We start from the raw sequence: 23,039 nt of genomic DNA on the forward strand, positions 1-23,039 counted from the left end.
AAGGCAGGGAACAGGTAGTCCTGCTCTAATGCGCACGTCACAAGCTCTAATCCCTGCTTCTGTTGTTTTCTTTGGCAAGCCACCAGCCAGTGAAGCAGGGGGTACCTCTCTGCTTCGCATTCCCTTGTAACTTTTACTTTGTTTCTTATCTCCTGTGCCTTGTGCCTGCTGGAAACTAGAAGGCTCCTTAAAAACACCGCTGTATTTCTTCCTTCTGTCTCTGCAGCGTTTTACGTTCTCACAACGATGGAGCCACGCTCTGCTGGCGATGAACTTGGACTCATAATACCAGCTCGGAGGTGAAAATAGACCGTTCTCAGCTTAACATCCTCCTGATTTATGCTACTGCAGCAAAGGTGATGAGCTTTTGATATACGTGAATAACTGTATCATTGGAAAATGTTTCTGATGTTGTTTCAGCTGCTTATGTAAAAATGTTAAGCTTCCTCACCATTGGGGACATGATTTACTGGCATGTCAAAATTTCCCTTTTCTGGCCACTTGGTTCAAACTTTGAATATATTGTCATTGGCTCCAGTCTTCAGAGCCATGTGTGAGCTACTGCAGTAGCTGAAAACACATGCAAATTATCCTTTTATTCTGGGTGAGATTACAACATTAAAACAACAACAACAGAGAAAGGCCTGTGCAGAGAGTATCATAAATAATTTAGCTTAAGTGAATGCTGAAATTAGTCAAGGCACCGCATTGCTTGGCTCCAAGCAGTCTATTTGCAGCCAGATATGTAGAGTACCCTCTGGCCAAAGCCTAGCCTTTCAAAAATGGAAAGCAGGAAAAACAATATGATCTTCTTTTAAAGAAGCATGTTGGAATGATCTGCGGGGTTAAATATACCTAGACAGTCCTCCGTGCCATAGCTCCAGTGATCTCGGGAGAAAACAGACCGTTTATAAAGAGCCCTAAGCTGGGGAAGGAGATAATGAAATGTGCTCGTGTATTATTGGCAAGTGCTCTGAATGGTACAGGCGAGCTAAGTGCATACAGTATTATCTTGCATAATTATTGGGTCACTCTACTGTAAACTAAGTGGTTGCTATACTTAGCTGTACTACTGCGCTCACTGCCTGGCTAAGGGCTAGATCCAGCTCTCACTCAAACCTGGCTGTATTTACACTGGGTTCAAAGGATTGAATCGGGGCCTAGTGATTCGTCTTGGGGTGGCCTTCATTTCTGAACAGCTGAGATGAACGTGGTGACAAAATAGTGACGGGCATTTCTAACCATAGCAGTAGGGATGCTCCCGCCGCAGGGGTGTCTGGGCAGCCCCCGGGGGTGGGGCGCTGGTTGCGGCCAGGCACCGCGCAGCCTTTCCCATGGAGTCCAGGGCTTGAAGACGCAGTGAGACAGCAGGTGGACAAACCCAAAGAGGTGACTTGGAGGATTTCAGAGAGAGGGAGAACTGATGTGAACTATGGCCTAGATTATTTTGCAGCGACTGTTTAGTTTGCATGGATCAGAAACCCCAGATAATCTCAGCCGGGGAGCAAGTGTGTGTTTCTCATAGGTTCCTTTGAATGTGGGCAGCACGTGCAGGTAGAGTTTGAGGTGAGACTTCTACCAGCAAAGTACAGGAGATCAGGGAGCAGGGCGCCTGGGCACTCACAGATTTAAAAATGGCTCTGACAGGCAAAAACTGCATTCTGTGGAAGGGGAAAAGCTGAGGGAGTTTTTTATTATGGGCACTTTCAGAACCACCCTCCTTAGCACATTTAAGAGTCCCGAAGTGACTGTGCAGTGGAATCAGTCATGGAGAATGGGGGAGACCCCCAAGATAGCCCGAGGCAATTAGTTAAGGAACAAAGTGTGTGTGTGTGTGTATGTGTCCTCATACAAAACCACACAGCCACTGAGAGTTCAGTAGGCTATTTGTACTGACACAGGACTGCACTAATGTCAAGAAGAGAGGCTATGAAAACAAGGGGCAAGAGAAGGAAAAGAAGCCAAGATTACAGATCGAGATGAGATGGTAACAAAGGTCAGGAACTGAGATACAGAAATGGGAAGTAGAAAATGCAGCAGCAAGAAATGAAGTTGTGAACAGAAGACAAACGGAGAGAGAATGGAAAATTAAAATAAATTTAATATTTCTGTTGGTTAAAGGAGGATAAATAGCTTGAGCCTTGGGAAATATACAAGGTGAGAGAATACACAAAACAGAAAACTTATGTAAGGAAAGCAGTGGGAGAAATCACTGAATAACACTCATGTGGCAAAGGAGATGAGAAATCTGTCCCAAGATGCTAGTGGCAGTATTTTCTCTCAGCTGACAGGTGAAAAAATGGGTTAGATTTTATACCCTTATTGCCCTTAACCACTGCTACCACTTTTTCTAAATGGCTATGCTGCATTGTGGCAGGCTCCTACCAGTCCTTACTCTGAGACGTTTGCAATAAAAGAGTGTATATAGAGGTAAGTAGAAGTGTAGGTTTTATTTATATACCTGTATTGCCTGACGTATTACTAATGCTTTTCAAGTCCCAGAGAAACACTCTGAATTACTAGATCATAAGGTCAATTTAAAAAGGTTCCTGATAACCGGGGCTTCTTTCAGTTCCAGTTTCATGGGAAAATGTAATGACAAACCCTAAACACTACGGATCCCCTGTGTATAGAGCCATCCTCCCCAGGGCAATCCCTGGGTGTATTGCATCAGGTGACTGCTGTAATAGAGAATTTCCTCTGCCAGGCACACCTGCCCTGCCAGTGGTGTCCGCCATCCAAACAAGCGGACAGGAGGAGGGAATAGTACTGCCCTCCGAGGAGGTGGTGAATGTGCTTTAGGTAGAAGATGAAGGATCTTTAACACCTCGTCACATCTAATGCATCCCTAGTGCCACTTTCATAGAGGGAAGAAAAGGCAAAAAGAGTCTGCTTTTATCAGTTCCACATGAAACATTAAATTCCGAGTCAGATTCTTCTAACCATGTGTGTTTTAAGCTCAATAAAAATATCTTTTCCAAAGATTTAATTCTGTTTGTAAACAATGTGTTTCAAAAGGACCTAGATCCAAATGACTATTGAAAGAAGAAGCCAAGATCTGACATAAAACTTTAGAAAAACTTCGGCAAGACGTTCAGCCTTCATATGACCTGAAGAGTAGCAGTGGAAATAGAGGCTTAACCCATTCACCTCCCTTCCTGTGTGAGCTGGGACATGGCTCGCCGCAGGAGAGCAGCTGTGGGCACGCACACGGGGAGGTGGCCTTCGCTGCATGACGATGCAGAGCACGCTGCAGCTCACCCCTTGCCATTGGACTCGGACTGGCTATGAACCTTGAGTACGGATACAGGGTTGTGAAATACTGTGGCAAGGGTGCTTCTGTTTCTTCCTTTCTCTCTTTTTTTAAGCTGAAGACTGCTGGTGTGGTCCTTGGGAGCCCAAAAGTATATCATCTTTATGACACAAAAATTCATCTTCCAACTACAGTGAACCAGTCGTCTTATGGCAACTTGCAGGTGTTTTTAATTCCTTGGATGTGTTTACCTGCTTCAGAGATGGCTAGTTATGAAAAGGTAGCTTGGTTTTTGAGACTCAGAGCTGCGGCTTTGTAACACTGTAAGTGAGGCCTGAGGTACACTTGCAAAAAGCATTTCCAAAGCAACTCCTTCATGAGAGCTGTTTGGTTTTTTCACTTTCAAAGACATGAATTCTGCCTTACGTATTCAAGATTAGGAAAAAACCTTACCTTATTGCACAGAACTATTTGCCTTATTAAGTCATGTTCACCCCATGTATATAACCAGAGCACCGAACAAGATGCCGTTAGGGCTAGGTACGGTTATTAGAAACTTGTTACAAGTCAGAAAATCTCACAAGAAGAGGAACTTGGTGTTTCTTATCAGCAATCTTCATGTCTCTCCTTGTGGAGGGGTCAGGATGCACAAGAGCCCCTCATGAATGTTAAGGTGAGGTCTAAATGAATGTTTCAACAAACAAAAATTATTTTTGGAGGTTTTTGATCTTCAGTAAGCTCACACATGAAACAAGTTGCCATGACTCAATAATCTTTTTTTCTGAATCCTTACAGGGTTTGTTTGGTTTGCTTTGGTTTGCTTTGGTTTGATTTGGTTTGGTTTGAGGGAATTAAATTATGCTTGCAGTTTAAACCTGCAGCGTGTGCATGCAAGGTAGAAGGAGGTTGCTTGGAGGGAAAGGGTTATACATTCAGTAACCTTTGTATATTTATTTGTTCAGCATGCTAGCTTTTGTGCTATTTGCTGGGAAGGAATGCCTGCAGAAAAAGCTATGAGGTGGCTCAAATAAAAAAGCCAAGAATGTTTTGAAAGCCTCCCCCTTGACTTCTGATTGAAGGGACCTGTAGAGTTTTTGGCACATTATAAATCTGTGTTTACTGAAAAGAAAAAAAAAAAAACAAAACACAACGCAACAGCCCCACTCTGATTCAGGGTTTATGTCTATGAAAGTCTATGCCAGCCCCAGTTTATAGAATGTCAAGCGCTAATAATTCACAATAGATCCAAGACAAAAGAAGACTTTAACTACATTTTGGGTCAAAACATGTACAGTATTAAAGTCTAAAAATACTATGCGATTCGATCTTAACAGAATGAGAAGATCCAAGCTTACTCCACGTTGTTCCAACTTTTCTCCTAGAAACTTGAATGTAAACTTTGTGTTTAAATATAAACCCACCTCTGGATTTGGCCTATTCTCTTTATTTATTTTATTTGCCATGCTGCTGAAAAGGTCATGCGCACTAAAAGACTGCCCCTCTCCTAATCTTTTTAAGCTATTGACGGGGTAGCTCATGCAGAGCACTTAGTTTCATTGTGCCTCTAGAAATGGAAAGCCAACTCTCTTTCTAATTCCTCAATCCCTTTTTTCACACTGCTGCATTTACATTTTTCTCTCTTAAATACTCATTCTGGCCTTTGGTTACTGACACACACATTCGGTATGGGACATAGATAGATACATTTCACAGTTTAGAAATAACTTGGGCACAAAACTCTTCTTCTAACAAGATAAAACCTTTCTTTATTAAGTCCTTGCTAATACCAATGGAATAAGTTGGCATTTCATTATGTATTATTTGTTTTAATCCTATCTGCCAGCTGTTCATACAGTTCCTGAGAACTGGGGCAGAAGAACTTTGGGAATAGAAGATTGTGTGGCTACCTGGGGTATCACCAACCTCATAACCTAAATCGGAGCTCTGAAGATGAAATCCAGCACTCAGGCACGTGAGTTTGTGTCATTTTCTGCACAGCGCCTTCTCATTTTTCTTAAACTTCTGTCTTCTGAATTTTCTTGGACATTTTCACACCCCACCTTGCCTATGTGTCCCTCATCGCTTGCACCCTGGAAGAGGTAGAGCTGTCTGCTTATAATGGTGATGTTCAGCTACACTGTGGTGAACACCTTTTGTGAGGCACTGGATGAATCAAGAAGTTCAACCCTTTGCTTTCATCCCCCCCCCCCGCCCTCCAAATTTTAAAAACTCATGTTTGATCGCTCAAATTAAAGAGTGAAAATGTAATGAACAGATGCTTCATTACATTATATAAGCATACAGACTGAATAAATCCTTTAGAGCTAGTTTCTCTCACAATTTAAGGAAGGTTTCTCTTGCGAAAGGGAAGGTTTTCCACCAAATGTTGGCATCAGAATACAGCTGCTGTCATGGATTTTAGAGGCAGAAGAAACCTTTGAGACAGAGAGGTTTATTAGCATTACAAATGATGATGATTTCTTTCACTGACACCCAGAAGCTTATAGGGACTCAGCAATAAGCAGAGGTGTTGTGTCTGAGACATCTGACCTCCCTGAGGCATCTCAGTGTGTTCTGCTCACAATCTACCCTCTTCTAATTTAAAATCATTACCCCTTGTCCTATTGCAACAGGCTAAAAAGTTTGTCGTCATCTTTCTTTTAAGCCCCCTTTAAGTACTGAAACGCCGCAATAAGCTCTCCCCAGAGCCTTCTCTTCTCCAGGCTGAACAACCCCAACTCTCTCATCCTTTCCTCATAGCAGAGGTGCTCCATCCCTCTGATCATTTTTGTGGCCTCCTCTGGACCCGCTCCAACAGGTCCATGTCTTCCCTGTGCTGGCACCTCCAGACCTGGACACAGTGCTCCAGGTGGGGTCTCACCAGAGCAGAGTAGAGGGGCAGAATCACCTCCCTTGACCTGCTGGCCACGCTTCTTTTGATGCAGCCCAGGATACGGTTGGCCTTCTGGGCTGTGAGCACACATTGTCAGCTCATGTCCAGCTTTTCATCCCCCAGCACTCCCAAGTCCTTCTCCTCAGGGCTGTTCTCAATCCCTTCATCCCCCAGCCTGTATTCATACCAGGATCTTTCTCTCTTTGTTTCTCTTTTGATACAAATTGTTTTGGAGCAGATGGAGCTATTTACAGGTGGTAAGTTGAGCTGTGTTGTATGTTATGAGGAAACATCCAGAAAGCTGATTCTGCATACAGCAGCAGGAACAGGGCATGCATTAAGGGGGGGCGGGAATTGGAGACTGGAGACCTGTAAATAAGCATAAGGGTGGTAACAAAAATTGCCAGATTTAGAAGTCTGGAAGCCTCGCTGATAACCAGAGCTTTACAAAGTTGCTTAAACAGAAAGCCTATGAGCTGCTTTATTCTGCTCTAGTGGAATACAGAGGCTTATTTTGTACTTGCTGGCCTTTTGATATTTATTTTGTGTGGATCAGGCAAAGAAAATGCTCAAATGAAGAGTAGGACTGAATCTTTAAAGCATGCTACATTGTTTTGTTTATTCCTGCACTTTATCACTGCAAACTCAATCATCTTTGCTGGCAATTTAGAGACTCCACAGTTGCTCTACTCTCAGCACTGCCTGATAATAGGAGATTTGTGAAAATATCTCTGTGCAAGGGAGAAGGGGGTGGACAGAAACAAACTTTTCACAATAACTCAGACTTATCTCAGTGGTAAGTTTAGAGAGAAACAGCTTTTTAAAAGCTCCTGCTGCCTTTGGAACAAGTTGGGAGGGGGAGGCAACAGTATCACTTACATTGTAAAGTATTTGTTTTTAAACAGAGAGAAAGAAAGAGGTATTTAAAGGGCGGGGGGGGGGGGAGGGAGGATCGTGTTTTTCATAGCAACACTTCGCTTTCTACCAGTAGTTCTAGAATTTCCATTAGACAGAAAAACAAATAACAAGGCTGCCAACCACAGAGATGAAAGAAGCAGCCAATGGAGAGAAACAGTTTTTTACAAATAGTACAGCGATGACAAAATATCAAGGCTCATTGACAGCACTGTCAAAGCTTAAAATTATAGTTAATGATACAGTAGTGGCTCTCTGACGTTTTAAAACACCACGGCACATAGATTTCTCACTGTATTTGCAGCTTCCTTCTTCTCTAGAGAGCAACAAACTTAAACTGATCCTGCTGCTAGGTGATAACAGCCAGCGTAAAACAATTATCGTCTCAGGCTATAGCATAAATTGGATCAGGCACTCCTCTGTACACGTTGTTATCAGCCTGCTGGGAGCAAATATAGCACTGTAGTATCAAGAGTCAGTTCAAGTCAGGACTTGGGTGACTGAGCAGGTGGAAGTTTTACATGTCAGATGGAGGAAGCTTAGTGCAATATTGAGTAGCAGTTACATAAACTCTGCTAGGACGTTACCACTCCTTTACAGACAGGCAAGCTGCAGAGGATAGGGAGTTTGAAGTGGTTAAAAAAGTCAGGTAGTCCACAGAGATAAAGCTTCTCTTTAATTTCTGTTGGACTCAGGTTTATCAGCAAATGGTTGATAACGAAGTAACTTTGTAAGCACTGAAGTGCTTACATTTGGTTTAAAGTGGAATTTAGGTGCTTAACTGTAGCCATGCAGCCTGCAAAACACCCAGCCTGCTTCCTTGCCTGCCTCTCCATCTGAAGGCACGCTAAGTCGCACCACAGCGGCGGGTTCTCTCTCCCGCACCGTCAGTAGGCACTGAAATGTGAATGAGACACAGGATTGCCCATTCGCTCAGGATGACCTTGTCGTGAGTCTCACCTTGGAGCACCCACCTCTCTGCATCTGATCCACAGAGAGCTGGCACGGACAGCCATTGCTGTGCACTACGCCACGTCTGCGTGAAATGCACTGGCAACCTGGGGACTACAGCTCAGGAGTCACCTCTGCCCAAAACCTTGACACCGGGCTGTAGACACAGGCTCTTTATTCCTCCTTCCACTTTTGGCACCAAGAAGTTTTTTTTATTTGAACTCTGCAGTAACTCAGGCTAACAGATGGGATGCGGGAGGCCCTGCATGAGAATTGCCTCTAGTGGGGTGGGTGAGCACACATGTAGGAATGACGGGGAACCTCTCTGGTTGAGGAGGAATCCACACCCTCGTTGCCTCCTTTCTGGTGAGTACTGTAGGCCACCACACAAAATGCAGCTGGTGAGAATATTCACTGGTGTCCTTTGGTTTAAATAAGTGCCAATAACCAACCATTTGAGGAAAGAAAGAGCATGGAAACAAGTAAAGGGAGTGAAAGTACAGGTAAAAAATGGGATTGCCTCTAAGTTACTGAGGAATACACAGTTTCAGGAGAAGGGTATTTAACACCAAGAAATTAAAATGAGCACACCTGAGGTGGCAGAAAAGCTGAAGGACCTGAATGTGCTCATTTGAAGGGTGGGACAGAGATAATACATTAAAATAGCCAATATATTGGAAGAACTAGCACATGAAATGGAATCCAGAAGTAAAGATTTTTAATAAATAGCTGAGACTTGGTCAGATAGTGAGGATAGGACATAAATAGCAAATACTGTGTCTATGATTAGGATGAAGCGAGACTACAACATAAGCAGCTGGATCCATTGATCATATCTCAACCCTATGCAAGGCTTGTAAATATTGGAGGAAATATAACTGAAGATATTGAGAAAAATTAAAAATAAGATAAAATACAACATATACTTTAGGAGTAGATGATGCCATACTGATGAGGTACATGTGTTTACCAACTGATCTTCTTGCTGACAAGGCAAGCATTGGATCCAATCCATCTGGATGTCAAAGAAACACATCAAGGAAAACAAGTTAATGTAGCAAAGATGAAAATTAGTAGGAGAAAATGAAAGGTGGCTAAGGGACCAGCTAAAGAAGAGACAAAAAAAATTAACCAAAAAACCAAGAGAGGATAGGATTGTTGTCACTGGGGGACAGAAAAGAGGTGTTTAAGGTAAAAATCAGCACAGGCGCAAGAGTGAAGTAGTATAAACGTCCCTAACTATATTTGCATTGAAAATTTAAGAAGTTTTGAAACATCAGAGGAGAGAGGTCTGGAACAGCTGCCCACTCAGTATAATGGAAGCAGCGTTTTAAGACAGAACTTTGAAAACAAATTTAAGCTTGATAAATTATAGACTGCAGGCCTGACTGATAACAGGGACCTGGGCTTCATGAGCCAGGAGATCCTTTCCAATCCTTTGTGCATAAATTGGAACACAGGAGCTGGAATACTCGTGGACCAGTCTTCTTACTAATAATGCATGAGGCGATAATTTCTAATACCAAATAGCATTAAAGAATAAAGGGACTTGTTCCTTTATCACCTGTTAGCCTGAGGGAAGAGGTAAAGAAGAGAAGTATAGCCTTTTGGGAACCATAAGACTTTGTACAAATGCAGATCTTTTTTCTGTTTACATTGAACAACATTTTTTTGCATGTATCTAACATGGTAGTGTTTTACATTGATAAAGGAGTTGATCACAACAGTAACAAATTGTGATAAGCTAACAAAAATGTTTGCATCTTCATTACAAATTTTTATTGTTTAACCAGAATCATGTATAATAGAAATAGGCCTGTGGAGGGACTTAAAGAAGTAATTTAAGCCATCCCCTGTAGGATGAACTATACCCTACAGCATTCCTGACAGATGTTTATATATTAACCTGTTTGTAGAAATCTCCAAAGATGGAACTGTGTGACCTCCCCTAGCTATTGCAATGCTTTTGTTGCACTCACTGTTTAGAAAGGTTCACTTAAGGTCTAGCCACAAACCTTGCAGCAATTGAAAACTTTTTTTTTTTTTTCAAGCAACTGTTCCATATTTGAAGATTGTTATTTTATCTGCCTTCAACCTTTTCTTCTCTTGATCAAACAGCACCAGTTCTTTCAATCTGTTCCTCATAGGTTGCATTTTTCTGACTTCTAACCCTTCCTTGTTGCTCTTCTCCAGTTTCAATAAAACTGATCTAAAGCCATACCGAACTCTGAAAGCCAGCACTGAGTAGGGCAAGATTACTTTCTGTATCTTGCTGACTTTACTCTTGTTTATAAAGCCTAATGTGACGTTGTTTACTCGGAAGTTCTTCCTGTTTTAAAAAAAGATCACTTCATGAAGGTGAGAACACGTGTCAGCCAGGCGTGTTCGAAAAAAAGAACTGAAAGAAACTAATGTGAATGATGACCAAGAACGGGCTCTTAGTAGACACGTTTTTAATAAGCTGTGAATAAGAAAAAAACCCACGCACAATTAAAAGCCATAGGTTTTGAGTTTCAAAAGGAAACACAGCAGCAGAAATAACAAGGAGAGTTGCTTGTTCATAAGTTTAAATCTAAGAATTGAAGAACTTTGCCAAGGGAGAGTACACTGGTAGAAATGAACCAGCAAACATCAGTAGAAATTTTAATTTCTTTTATTTTAAGCATGTTGGAAACTAAAGGAATTCTAATAATAGTTAGAATTTTATGTAATACAAGGCAGAAATGTTGAGAATATCATGGAAGCAAAAAAGTGTTCATATAATGGAACTGTTCTGTATTTTGAAATAATTCGGTGATGCATTTGATCTATTTCCCAGCTTTTGCTGTTGTTGGGGTGAGGGGGTTCTGTGTTTTCAGGTTGTTTTGTGTTGTATGCATGCCAAATGCCAGTGGCTCCGTGCTCCCCGTGTGCCTCCATTCGGCCTGGGTTTCCTTCACGCGTGCCAAGGAACCTGTTCTGCACTAAGGGAAAGGACCCATCCTTTGCCCAGGTAATTCTGCTGCTCTTTGTGGTTTTGGAGAGGTTTTTCTACATGTAGATTTGTTTGTTACAAATCTGTTTGTTGCTGAGCTGTCCTACATGCTTGCCTTTTAATTAAGACACTTGTAATGTCTCCAGAGTTAGGTGGATGGCACATTATTTTTTTTTCTTACCACAAAAGGAAATAAATATTTTACAGGTGAGCATCTTCCTACAGAATTAAAATGTTAGGAATTGCAGCGCTCAACAAATGTCTTTATTAACAGTGTTTTCAGGCATCACTCCTGACAGGAACCTCTTGCTCACTTCTGATTCTCTGGTTTTCCCATAAAAATAAGATGACAGCGTTACCTCTCTCCGCCTCTCCCCCCGCCTTTACTTTCCAGGGTAGCAATATAAACAGCACTTGCTTTAGAGCACATGCAAACAACTGCTCTGCATTATGCTATGTGATTAAAAGACACATCGTACTGTTTGCAGTATCTGTTGATTACATGCTCTTAAGTAGGGTGTTTTTAAGGCACGTGTTGCCGCCACGGTCCAGGTACTGCGTGTTGAGCAGTGTCATGAAAGAACTCTGCTCACAAAACTATCTTGATTAATAAGGGGTCTATTTCGAGCTGGGCTGCAGAGCCAGCTGGAGCTCTAGCTGCGCGCCGCAAACCACTGTCTGGTGCTTCCTGCAGCCCTGTGTTCCTCCCTCTACTTCTGCATAGGTTGTGAGAAGCCACATGGGAGAGTTTCTGCTTGCATGGAGTGATTTCACATAGCACGCATTGCTGCCGGTAGGACGCTCCGCACAATCTTGCCTAATACTACCTGGAGTTACGCCATGAACATCGGACCCCGCTACAACCTACACTAGTCAGCTCCACAAGGTCAATGACCCAAAGCCTTCAGATTTACATTTGAAATGCTGCCCTAGCTAGTACTAAACCAGGAATTAATGCTCACAGCACCACAGACTTTGTGGAGTTTAAAATGTTTATTTTTTGTATCAAAAACACAGTCATGAGGCCTCTTAAAATACATAACCAATTTGTTAAACGAATCTTTTTTAACTACTGATCTTTTCCTTAAGTACAAAGATTAAAAGCTGTATTAACGTAATGCTTGGCCAGGTACAGAAAGTACCAGAACAGAAAGTCTCTCTGCTAGCTACTTTACAGCGACACTGGAGCTGTGCTCAGCAAAATGTTTTAAGTGTACATTTGAACACCCTGATTATCTGATCTGCATATTTAAAGGCAGGGCACTGGATTATCTCAAGAAGACGTAAACTGATATGGATACTGCAACTCTCCTATATTTCAATAGCTATTTTCAGCCTAATTTCAGTGCCTAGAAGTGGTACCACCACAATACCGCTAAAAGTACTTCCCAAAGTAATATACATATTTTTTCTTAAAAGTTGTATGAAATTATTGCTGTTTCAAAATTACCCGCTTTTTATTGTTTCTCTATTATAAGATGGTTAGAGCAATTTCTAGGAATTGTTACAAATCAATACGAATAAAAGGCAATGTTTGCCCCAAGATATTCGTGAAAGAGTTCTTCATTTTAGTGAGACAACTGCAATATGAAACACCTTACAGGAAACGTAGGTGTACTATCTGCAAGCCAACTCCTTTATTGCAATGCCTTGTGTTTTAATGTTGTACACTATTATTTTATTGCATCATCTATTACAGCATGTCCTTGCATCTCAGCAGAAAATTACACACTGTACTGCAACTTTTTTCCCCTCCCTTTTACAACATTTCCATTTGATTCCATTCTGAAATGATACCAGGTACTGGTTTTCATCACTGCATTGCTTCAGGGTGACTACGTATATATAATTTTCCTGTACAACTCATCATACCTCTAAAAGAAACAGAAAACACTTGTAGTTATATTGCCCAGTTACATGGCCACACAGTCTATGTCATTCCTTTTTTGAAGCTGCAAACTACAAATTTACTTATGCTACAGGTATGAGAAATAAAGGCTGTAGATTAAAGTAGATGGAATCGTGACGCAAAAGGAATGGCTTATACATTCTTAAACTAAAAGTTGGATAGATTAAATTAGTGATTTATCACAGATGAACAACCAAAAGGAAACCTGTTAGTTAGGGCATCTTGGCTTAGACACTTTAAAAATCACCTCTGGCCTCCTCTTGTACAGTGTGCTGTGGTTACTTGTTCGTTATACAGGTGCCAAGTCTCAGCTGCAGCAGCTTAATACCGTGTCTTCATTGTTTTCCACATCTGTTCTTCTTTCATTGTGATCTTCCTTTGTTTTTTCAGGGTTAGGATAACTATAATCGAAATAATAACCAAAACCTAACTTTCTTTTCTGGGTCCTTTGTTGTATGTTATTTGGGGTTTTCTCCTCTCCTATATAACCTGATGGGTAGAAGCTAGTTTAGATTTAAAAGTACTGATTTGCAACCCCAAAGTTCCTAAGAGCACTAATCATACTTGAAACACACTTACTACTTGAATATTTATTGCCTTGGGAATGCACAGGTACTTTTGTAATTTAATATATGCATTGCCTTTGTAGATCTTCATTATTTGAAATAAAAATGTGTGCATAGTACTGTAGCAAGATTTCTGGATAGAAATATTACTCCTAAAAATAAAACCGAAACTCTCTAAATTAAAAACAAAGTCTGTTTATGCTGTTGGGCATCAGGTATTTACAAGCGAGCTGACAAGTGACTTATCATAAACAGAGAGTTATTAACAGCGGTTTTTCTGAGGGTGATGGTCTCACTAAAATAAATACTCAGTAACAATTATTTTAATCAGTAATAGTTCAATGCATGTACAAATTTCAGATGACTACCAGGTATTGGATTTTGGTAGCTGGGAAATGGAACCGGATGAGACATCTATGATTCATTGAACATAGTTCCACAAAGCCGCAATAATATGTTTATGTTCCATTTTGAAACTGTTTTTCACTCTCCGCTACTGTTGGAAGACTATTTCAGAACTTCATTTCTGTGATTAGAAACTTGTTTCTAATTTTTACTTTAACTGCAGCCTGCTACCCAGTACCGGGACTGATTCTGACAAAGATTAACTGAAACGGGTAGGAGTTTTCCTTGGAGAAGGGCTGATGATTAAGCTTTAAAATATGTAGTACATTAGGAAAAAGCTCCCAAACTGGCGACCTCAACCTGGTGGGAGTTTTTATGGTTCCATTACTACAGCTATTTAAAAACGCAGCACTGAGTTAACTGTTGGTGAATCTGAACTGCCATTCTGGCCGTCTCATACGCTAGCCTGGCATATGGGGCTGGTTGCTGTATACAGCTTGGCACATCTTGGCTTAGCTGGCCAGCCTGGCTTAGCCCCAGCCTTGCTGCTCTTGCCAATAAATCAAACTCCCCTTTCTCCCACGCTTCTGGTCAGCGCGCAGGTGAGTGCTGAGGCTTCTTTGCAGCACTGCCTAGACACAAAACCTGCACGCATGCAGCACAACACCATTTCCGTTTGTGCTCAGGTCTCCTGCCCATCAGTAGAAGATGACAGGCATACAATGGAAGTGAGACGTGACTGGTATGTGCTGTGGGTTCCACGGTGCTTATTTCCAGCTCAACAGGTAGCACAGCGGTTTACTAGAAGTGTGCAGTTTTAAAAACGATGCAACTTTACCTTGATTAATGATATCCGTACACATCACTGCCATCACTGCAGAAATCAAAATGGGACCTCAGACGTGTTGATAAAGGGGCGAATTTTGAAGAAAAGGCAACCTCTGACATAAGAGGTAGGAAGAAAAATGGATTTTTTTTTTTTTTTTACAAACCCTGCTAATTAGAGTCCCATAACTGTCTGTAAGGATTACCAGAGAAAACATTCTCTCGGAGCCATTTTTCTTCCCATCTGTCATCTCATAAGTTTTATGCAGTCAATAAATTTACTGTTTAATGTTTGTTTGCAATGTAGGGCATTGGGACCTTGAACAGGTCTTCACTGAGTAGTGGACTGTGCAAATAAGATATGAAAAGAGGATTGAGGATCCTGAGCTTTGAATCCCAGTAAAATCAGGAATTTGGTAACAGTGGAGTCATGAAACCTGTTTTTTCTACAGACCTGTGTGTCAAGGCTGGCATTCCCAGTGGATCCTCTCATGTGTAATAAGGGTGAGGGAAGCCCCATCTTTATTCTTCCCTTTTGCAAGGACACTACTGTCTCTCTTTGCACCCCAGACACTTATTTTCTGAAAAACTTGAGAATTACAAATGTCTCCATCTGGAACTGTCCAATGGGCTCAGAGGCTGTGGCTGGGAATGGGGGATGAGCACGAATACCTGCAGGCTGCGTACTCAGCAACCTTGTCCCCTTTGGAAAATTGGCTGTAAGGAGAGGGCTACTAAAGAGGGGAGAAAAAGCTAAGTTGAAAACAAATTATTACGTCTTGTCTTTTGAATGAAGGATTTTCCTTTTGAAAACACAGAAAATACAATGCACGTGCATTGCCTGGTGATCCAGGTGTGAAGTAATGCTAAAGGAATAAATGAAGCTGCTATTGCGAAAGAGTTTAACACATTTTCTGTGTAAGGATATTAGCGAGAGGATTGCCCATTGGGACTGCGCCATTGCTACTGGGGAGAGCCACGGCGCTCGTGCAGAGTAAGCTGCTGCGATCGCTGGCATCTCCATATATAAGACAGATCTGTTCTGAACAGGGCCACATAGCACTGCACTTAAAATGCCGAAGGAGCTATAGCTACACTAGAATTCATACTTTGCTGCACTGTTGTTAGCAACAGAAAGTTTTTGCTGGAAAAAATAAAATTAACATAGACACAGTCTAGTAGCATAGTATCCATTCTGGTTTTGCAAATGATGTAAGTTCTCTTTAAACTCTAGATGTACAATACCAAATATTTAGAGAGGTTCTTAGCATTAAAAATAAAAACACATCAGTGCACAATGCATACAAGAGAATAAGTTAGCTGACATTTATTGTATATATGCAATTATATGGTTTATTTGTTGTGTAAATCATTTGAATGAGCAAATTCAGGTGCATGTGTGTAATGGAACTCAGCGTTTAAAAAGCTTGGCCTCCTGTCTGTCTCCTTCTCTGGGGAATGCAACGGTATCTCTGGAACAGCCAGGCCGTTACTAAACAGTGGGAAAATTGCTTTTGAAGCTTGTGCTTGCAAAACATTTTTTTCTTTGATGTGTAGTTTAATTTGCTTTTGGGGATGCAAGGATGCAAAAACTGTTTTTCATCAAATTAAGAAAAATGAAGGTGATTCTGTAGGAGACTAATTAGATAGCTATCTAAAATAAATGTTTTGTTTAACGCCTGGTTTCTTCTTTAAATACATAAATACCAGCTAGTGTTTTAAAGCTTCTGTAGCTGTGAATGGCTCTGCTGTCCCCCACTGCAAGCTACGTTTTTATTACTTCTTCCCAAGAAATTTATTTTGCTGACATGGGCCCTAATCCAGTAAAGTGTTAACACATATGCTTAATTTTAAGCATGCGAGTAAAGCCAACAGAACTGTTCCTATGCCTAAATTTAAGCACAAATTTGTGTTTGGCTTAGCTGGGGTTATAGTTTCTGGGTTATGTTCTTGAGGATTGTGTGTATTTCGCAGAATGGGTGCCCTCCTGATGGAACAACAGACTTTCATGGGTTTTTAAGGTATTTTGTTATCTATCAGAAGATCTTGAGAAGAAAAATGTACCAACAAGTAAACACTAAAATTTTTGGACATTAATGCATTCCTTTAAATATGTACCTTATGCAACTCCTAACAAACTTCCCACAATTTCCTCTTCTACCTCTATGTGACATTGTAGTAGCTGCAAACAGCTGAGATACTAGCTGGCTGTTTTCATGGATGACCATCTTATTTTCTGTACTGGTTTTCCTAGTTGTATTGAGCATTGTAGCTTGGAGGCAGGGTGACCTTTCTTAATTCTAGCGAGCTGATGAGTTAGAAGTTCAATATTTATTAATATTTTGCTCTGTGATACTGAAATATTTTTAACCATGGGTACATACAAGTGATCTTTTCCCACAGAAAAGGTAAAAGCTTGAGAGATGATGGCTGAAACATAGCTCAACTTGGAACTTGAAAGTCACACAGATAGAACAGGAACTTGGTAATTTTGACACAGTAGCTAGAGGATAGCTGGTTACATAGTGAATTGTATTCCTGCAATTTTCACTCCTGCTGGCAACCTCAGACAGACCTAGGGCAGAGTGGACCTGGAATCCAAGCTGCCTTCTCCTTACAAGGGCTTGCATGAGCTCCATGAGGAAACAAACGGGTACAGTGCGTATTTAAGCTTACATGACTGATTCTGTTCTGTTACACCAGTGATTTTTGTACAGAAATGGAGAATCCAGTGCCGCTCTTCATCAAAATTTACTGTTTCTAATACATATCAGCATTAGAAAGCTCAGAGTTAGTTACTGTTTTCTTTAATATGGGGTGGCTTAAAGGCTTTGTGTGTTTCATTTGTACTATGCAAGCTGTCAAGCACCACAGCTGAAGAGAAGAAAGAATGCAGGGAATCTGTACTAAGCTTTAATTTTACTTAATAGCAGGCACAGGATTTGTTCAGAGAGTTTTATTATTGGGTGAGGAGTTAAGGTAATTACAGCCGTGGGCAGAAGGCCAGAAGATGATGGAGAAATCTAATACCATGAACCATTTAGGTTTAGAGAGTATGTTGGGTTATTCTTTAAAATATACTAGCCACCTACCAGTAACCTCCTCCACATTTGGGGGAATTTAAACACAATGTAATTATTGCACCTTCTGTGTTAACATATATAATAAGATTAAGTATATTGCAGTTTGCACTCTCACTCTCACATTTACAAAGTGTGTAAAGGAAAGGGATTTGGCAGAAGTCAATGAGACAGAAGAGGTTAAAATCAGTAGCTGGAAAATGAAAGAGCTGTAAGACGTTCTGCAAGGGTTTTTACTATGAAAACATTCATGCCCGATTTGAATCTGGAACAGGAAAGTCATTTGTTTGGACTTCAAGGTAGGTTTCCTGTCTCAAATCGGCAAGTTATACCTGTCCAGAGAAACACTTAAGCCCGTTCTTTGCCTCAAGTTTCAACACAGCATCAAGTTTAAGCAAATGGTTGAAAGGTATCCTGAATAAAGATGGACTTCAGCAAGAAACTAGGTGTTCTGCTGAATCAAGACCCTAAAGACATGCAGTGACTATATGCCAGTATTATATAAATCTTAAGAAAAGCAGTAATTTATTTTTATCATTACTTTCTACTGAATTTCCCACAAAGCACAGGAAACAGTGGATTTGGGAAGAAACATAACCAGCACTTCTTCTGAAGTATCTTGGAGTCTCACATGGTCTTGGCTTTCTGTATTTTACGTCACTGACTTATCAAAAAATAGTTTCATAAAAGAGGCATACGGTAGCATTAAATAATACTAAATTTGTCTCCCTAGTAGGTATTGACTCAACTGTATGTCATGTGGACATATATGAGCCTTTATTCATACATTTTTAATTCTCTTACTCAGAGCACTGAAAGATCTGTAAATTGTTGATGCTATCAATGATGCACTTTTTCCAACTTAGTCAAGAGATTGATTTAATACAGCGGTCTTTCCCTGTTTTAAAACAAGTATCTAAAAAACTTCAGAGTTGCTTTGGCTAGGCTAAGATATTTTCCTTCAAGTGTAAACATTCTTCTAAGACACTCATAATCAATATAAATTTCTTTAAGATATTGAAAAAGATATTGGGTCTTTTAAGATATTGGAAAAAAAAAAAAGGTTTACCAAGTCTCCAAAAACATATTATTTCGGTATGTCAGATTAATACATAGCCTACAATAATGCTTCACTCTAACACAGCTCACTATGTTTTTAAAATTGAAATACCAGGGTAGGCAGTCTCTCTCAATGGATTTCCCTTATGCAAAGGCCTTATCCAAATCTTGCGAGGCTGCTAGAACTCATGAACCACTAAGGCACCTCTTAATCACATCCTTATCTCAAATGTCATGTTTGCTCTCTACTCCTAAATAGATGAGCTGTTAGGAAGTAAAAAAGCTGGTGCTATCTTGAAGAAAGGAAGGGAGCAACCTGGAAAACCAGGGGAGTCTAAACAGTGATAGCAGAGCTGTTTGTCTACTGTGGATTGAACAGAAAAACATCAGGGCACAACAGCTTTTTGTAACTGCACACGTGCAATCTAAGCAACTGGCCTTCACTATAGTCTTTGAGTAATTTGACGTGAAACGCATTTCTTTACCAAAACATTTTCTTCTATTTGAATGATTATACTTGTTATTTTACCTGTTCATAAATTCTAAGCTCCTAGAGCTGATGTTTCTGGTTAAAGAACAGTGTTTTGGGTTCGATTTGTTCTTTAAACCAGACTTAGAATCACGCTGAGATTTAAAACAGAAGGAAAAGATAGTAAACTGGAGTATTGACACTACAGTTTCCAACACACTCCTTCAAATAAATGTCAATAGCTGGACTACTCCTAGACTGGAAACAAAAAGGGTTTTTTTAAGCTATTACACAGCATAAGCACTCATAGTGGGGTGGGGAGACAAGTGCTGAGAACCTTCACTTGAGCAAAGCTATGCTGCGTATTGATCACAGCTTTGGCTTTATGCTGAGGTTCTGCAGTTGAACTTACTTCCAAATCCAGCAATATCCACTTCTTTACACCAGGCTGGGCAAATTATTGCACTGTGGCACACAACTGATAACCTCTAGACAGAACAGAAAAAGTACAATGCATGAATCTTGTGAAATAAGGTGAATTTCTATATGTCCTTGTCACATAAAATTCTAATTGTTTTTATAGGAGAAGCTACGGACGTAACCTCAGACTGGGAGCTTCCAAGGACTGTCCTTTGGCCAGTGAATGCTACCTCTGTTTTTGTCAACCTGAAGACTGACAGACTTTCTGTCTGGAAGAATGAAAAAGAAACTGCCAGGTGAATGTTCAAGGGAAAAGTGGTGTTTTTAAAGCTGCCGATATCACCTTTTTCTACTGCAGAAAACTAATTTTAAACTCAGTTTCAGAACCAATTATGCCAGTTGTTGTGGATTGGTTTTAACTGGAGTTGTTCTCTTACCTTTTCTAAAAAGCATTCTTGGGAAATTTCAGCATCAGAAATGGCAGTACCAAGCTGACAAAATTGACTGTACTTTGCAGAAGTGTTTCTCCTGTACAATATGTTGAGAATAATTCCCCAATCCTATTTATAATTTCACTTGCTAGCACTGAAGAATATAAACAGTTTGATAAAGGTTTTAAAAACATGAACTCATACCTTGTATGGCCAAAAAAACGGGTAATATCTAAAATCTGCAGGGAAAGAAGCAAGGCTCTGAATCGACCGGACTGCTGGGCAGGCAGCTGCCTGTGCCTCGCTGGTGACTGAAGCCTTGATTTGCATCACGGTAAGAGTTACATCCAGATTTTAATATTAGATACAGCCTCCTAGTTCTTGTTACAGATACATGGGACAAGAGTTCTTTTCTGAATCTCAGCGCACAGAACAATTTTCTTAAGTACATCATTCTTTGATTTTGGAAAGGTATAAAAACTATTCAAAATCAGCCACTATAGAGGAGAGAAGAGCAACTTTAGCAACGGGCTCAGACACAGAGGCAGCGTGGAGAGTCTGGCAGAGGGCTGAAAGGACCGCGCAGCTCACTCACATGATCCCAGTGCTTAAGCATTGCAGTAAATACTGCCGATGGAGCAGTGAGAGATGGTCTTTCGCTTTCCTGTGGCAAATCCCTGTTTTAGCAACTGTAGGCAAAAGGGTCAAATATTTAACTTGGTATTAAACTTAGCAAAATAAACTCAGTTTCTAGTGCACAAAACGTATGCATGTAAGTATACTATCCTATCTGTCTGAAAGGTCAGGTATGGCTTAGCAAAGTTTGAAACAGTTGGGCTGGCAGAGTTAAACAGCAGTGTGCTTGAGCGGATGAGCGGGCAGATCATGAATTGCCTACAGCACAAGAGAAAGGCTTGATTAATGTATCTGAACAATTACAGTGGAGCAACCCCGGTACAGCTCTCTGTGATCTGATCTTTCCATTGCGTCTTCTTTCTAGGTGCCCCATTACCCATTTTTGGAAGGGACTATATTCATTTCTGGCTGGGTTTGGGGAAATACTATTTTGTTTACAATTAACAAACACATTTCAGCAGACTCTCAGCCCTGTATAACCTTGTCTCAAGACGGGCTCAGTAATAAACTTTGGGCACAGGCGTTTCACGCACCGTGCTGCTGATGTACAAAAGAACTGCAGACTTCTCTGCTGTAGCTTATGAAAATGACTGATTCTTACTGGAATGTACATACACACCTATATTTCCACATTTTGTGAGGGAAAAAAAACTGTCTTCCTTTTTCCCTTTTTTCTTTTTTTTGCCTCCCAACATAACCACTCGCTATTAGACTCGGTGTTGTGTTCTCTCTCTCCCTGCCTACTCCAAGCAAAGCCAGTCTCTGCAGTTGCTTACCCTGGGATTCCCTCCGTTTGACAATTTTAATTAAATGCTGTTGAGAGGGGTTTTTTTCACTTGTTAACACTTGCATTTGGAAAACATATTTTCAGTCATTTCTGAAAATATCCATTGTTGCAATGGCAAAGTCAACTTTATTCCTTGTAACAGACCACTTAGCCTAAGTTGTCACAAATAATTTACTTCCTGCCTAGCACATGTTAGGTTTTTTTTAGTTTATGTCATTTTATCTCACAATTGTCAATTGGCCAGTCTGACAACTGATGTCTTGTGAAGAAAGTATGGCCCTTTCTCATCACACCATTGCAATGGATAGTGCAGCTTTTAAGGTCTGAGATGACTGTGGCCTGGCAGCGTTGTAGTTCCTTTCATACGCTGGAGCACGCTGGAAATCACTGGTGCCTCTGGGAGTTAAGGTGGGGAACAAAGATCTCTCTACTGATTTCTGCACAGCGCCGCAGGGGAAATCTGAAAGCCCCACCACATCCCTGTCCCTGCCAGACCCCATTCTAGGTTGCAGGTTTTCAGGCAGTTTTCCTTCCGCTACAGGTGATAAAGATTACTTTTAAATGATTTCTGTTTCTGACTGTATTTTGCAGGGTAGGATTACCCAAGAACGGATGGATACTGTCCATTGTTAGACAGCGCAGGCAGCACCTGCTCACTGCAGGGAGGAAGGAGGATCCAAGAGATGCAGGAGGAAAGGAAATACAGGAAGAGTAAGAAAGAGTAAGCGGTGTAAGGTATCACACCCCCAAAACCCAACTGATTTACTGGATGACTGTACAAACTCATCTAAAAGTTGTCTTTTCACTTAAGATGAAACTTCCCGAATTATGGAGATACAAAGACCTACTTGAACACCCCGCTGAAGTCAAGGATGCATGTCTTTCTATCGTACGAGGAATTTGATCCCTATTTTCAAGTCTGCACGTTAGGACCCACGGGGCCTCCTGCGCCCGAGGCTGGCAAGGCTCCCCTCCTCGGGATCACGGCCTCACTGGCCCCGCAGAGCGGGTCGGGGATCCCTTCCGCAGGTGTTGGCGGCTGCTGAGCTGCGTGGGGACGAGGGCTTCACTGGCCGGCGTCCGGCCCCTGCTCGCCCGTCGGCATTTGGGGAAGAGAATTAGGCCGAGCTATACCTCAGCAGGGTGATGGAAATCATGTACTCCACATAACGCATGAAGAAATTTAGAGAGCGCACCGGTATTTCTGACAGAAAGCGCCTGGCAACTCCCTCTCAGAACAACTGTTGCAGATACAGGGGTGTTTTTTTTAATTAATCCTGCTTTTCCCAGCTTCTTTTTCCCCTTGCAGATGCTACCCTCTGCGGGGGCCGCCCTTCCTCCCTCAGCTCTCTTAAACCCAGCTTGGTTTCCCGCCGGCCTCCCCTTTCCCAGGTGGGCGGCCCACCGACCCACCCCCTGCTGCCGCCGCCTCCCTGCCCTGGCGCCGAGCCCGGCGGAGCGGTGGCCGCCGCCAGCGGGGGAGGGGGGCGGCAGCCGCCGGGGCAAGAAGGGGCGAGGGAAGCGAA

General features: G+C 41.4%; 1 protein-coding gene across 7 annotated transcripts; it reads left to right on the plus strand.

Annotated features, from left to right (window-relative positions):
• Nucleotides 1–164: 164 nt before the first annotated feature.
• LOC148053309 (uncharacterized) lies at nucleotides 165–22,705 on the plus strand. Of its 7 annotated transcripts, XR_015708396.1 has the most exons (6): nucleotides 165–356; nucleotides 5,097–5,225; nucleotides 10,904–11,004; nucleotides 19,823–19,955; nucleotides 20,336–20,424; nucleotides 22,105–22,705. XR_015708396.1 is itself a non-coding variant. In XM_087775601.1 (5 exons), the coding sequence occupies exons 1-4, from the start codon at nucleotides 14,460–14,462 to the stop codon at nucleotides 20,403–20,405; spliced, it is 408 nt and encodes a 135-aa protein (XP_087631727.1). In that variant the 5' UTR covers nucleotides 14,415–14,459; the 3' UTR covers nucleotides 20,406–20,424; nucleotides 22,105–22,705. The 7 variants fall into 7 exon arrangements, 5 of the variants coding, with proteins under 5 accessions (XP_087631727.1, XP_087631725.1, XP_087631726.1 ...); XM_087775601.1 differs by lacking the exons at nucleotides 165–356; nucleotides 5,097–5,225; nucleotides 10,904–11,004 and adding exons at nucleotides 14,415–14,591; nucleotides 14,687–14,759; XM_087775599.1 differs by lacking the exons at nucleotides 165–356; nucleotides 5,097–5,225; nucleotides 10,904–11,004; nucleotides 20,336–20,424 and adding exons at nucleotides 14,415–14,591; nucleotides 14,687–14,759 and having other exon boundaries at nucleotides 22,105–22,248; nucleotides 22,325–22,705.
• The last annotated feature ends 334 nt before the right edge of the window (nucleotides 22,706–23,039 follow it).

The sequence above is a fragment of the Nipponia nippon genome, unplaced genomic scaffold (assembly GCF_047370975.1).
Source record: "Nipponia nippon isolate SJK-2023a ecotype South Korea unplaced genomic scaffold, ASM4737097v1 scaffold_4, whole genome shotgun sequence".
Classification (NCBI taxonomy): Eukaryota; Metazoa; Chordata; class Aves; order Pelecaniformes; family Threskiornithidae; genus Nipponia; species Nipponia nippon.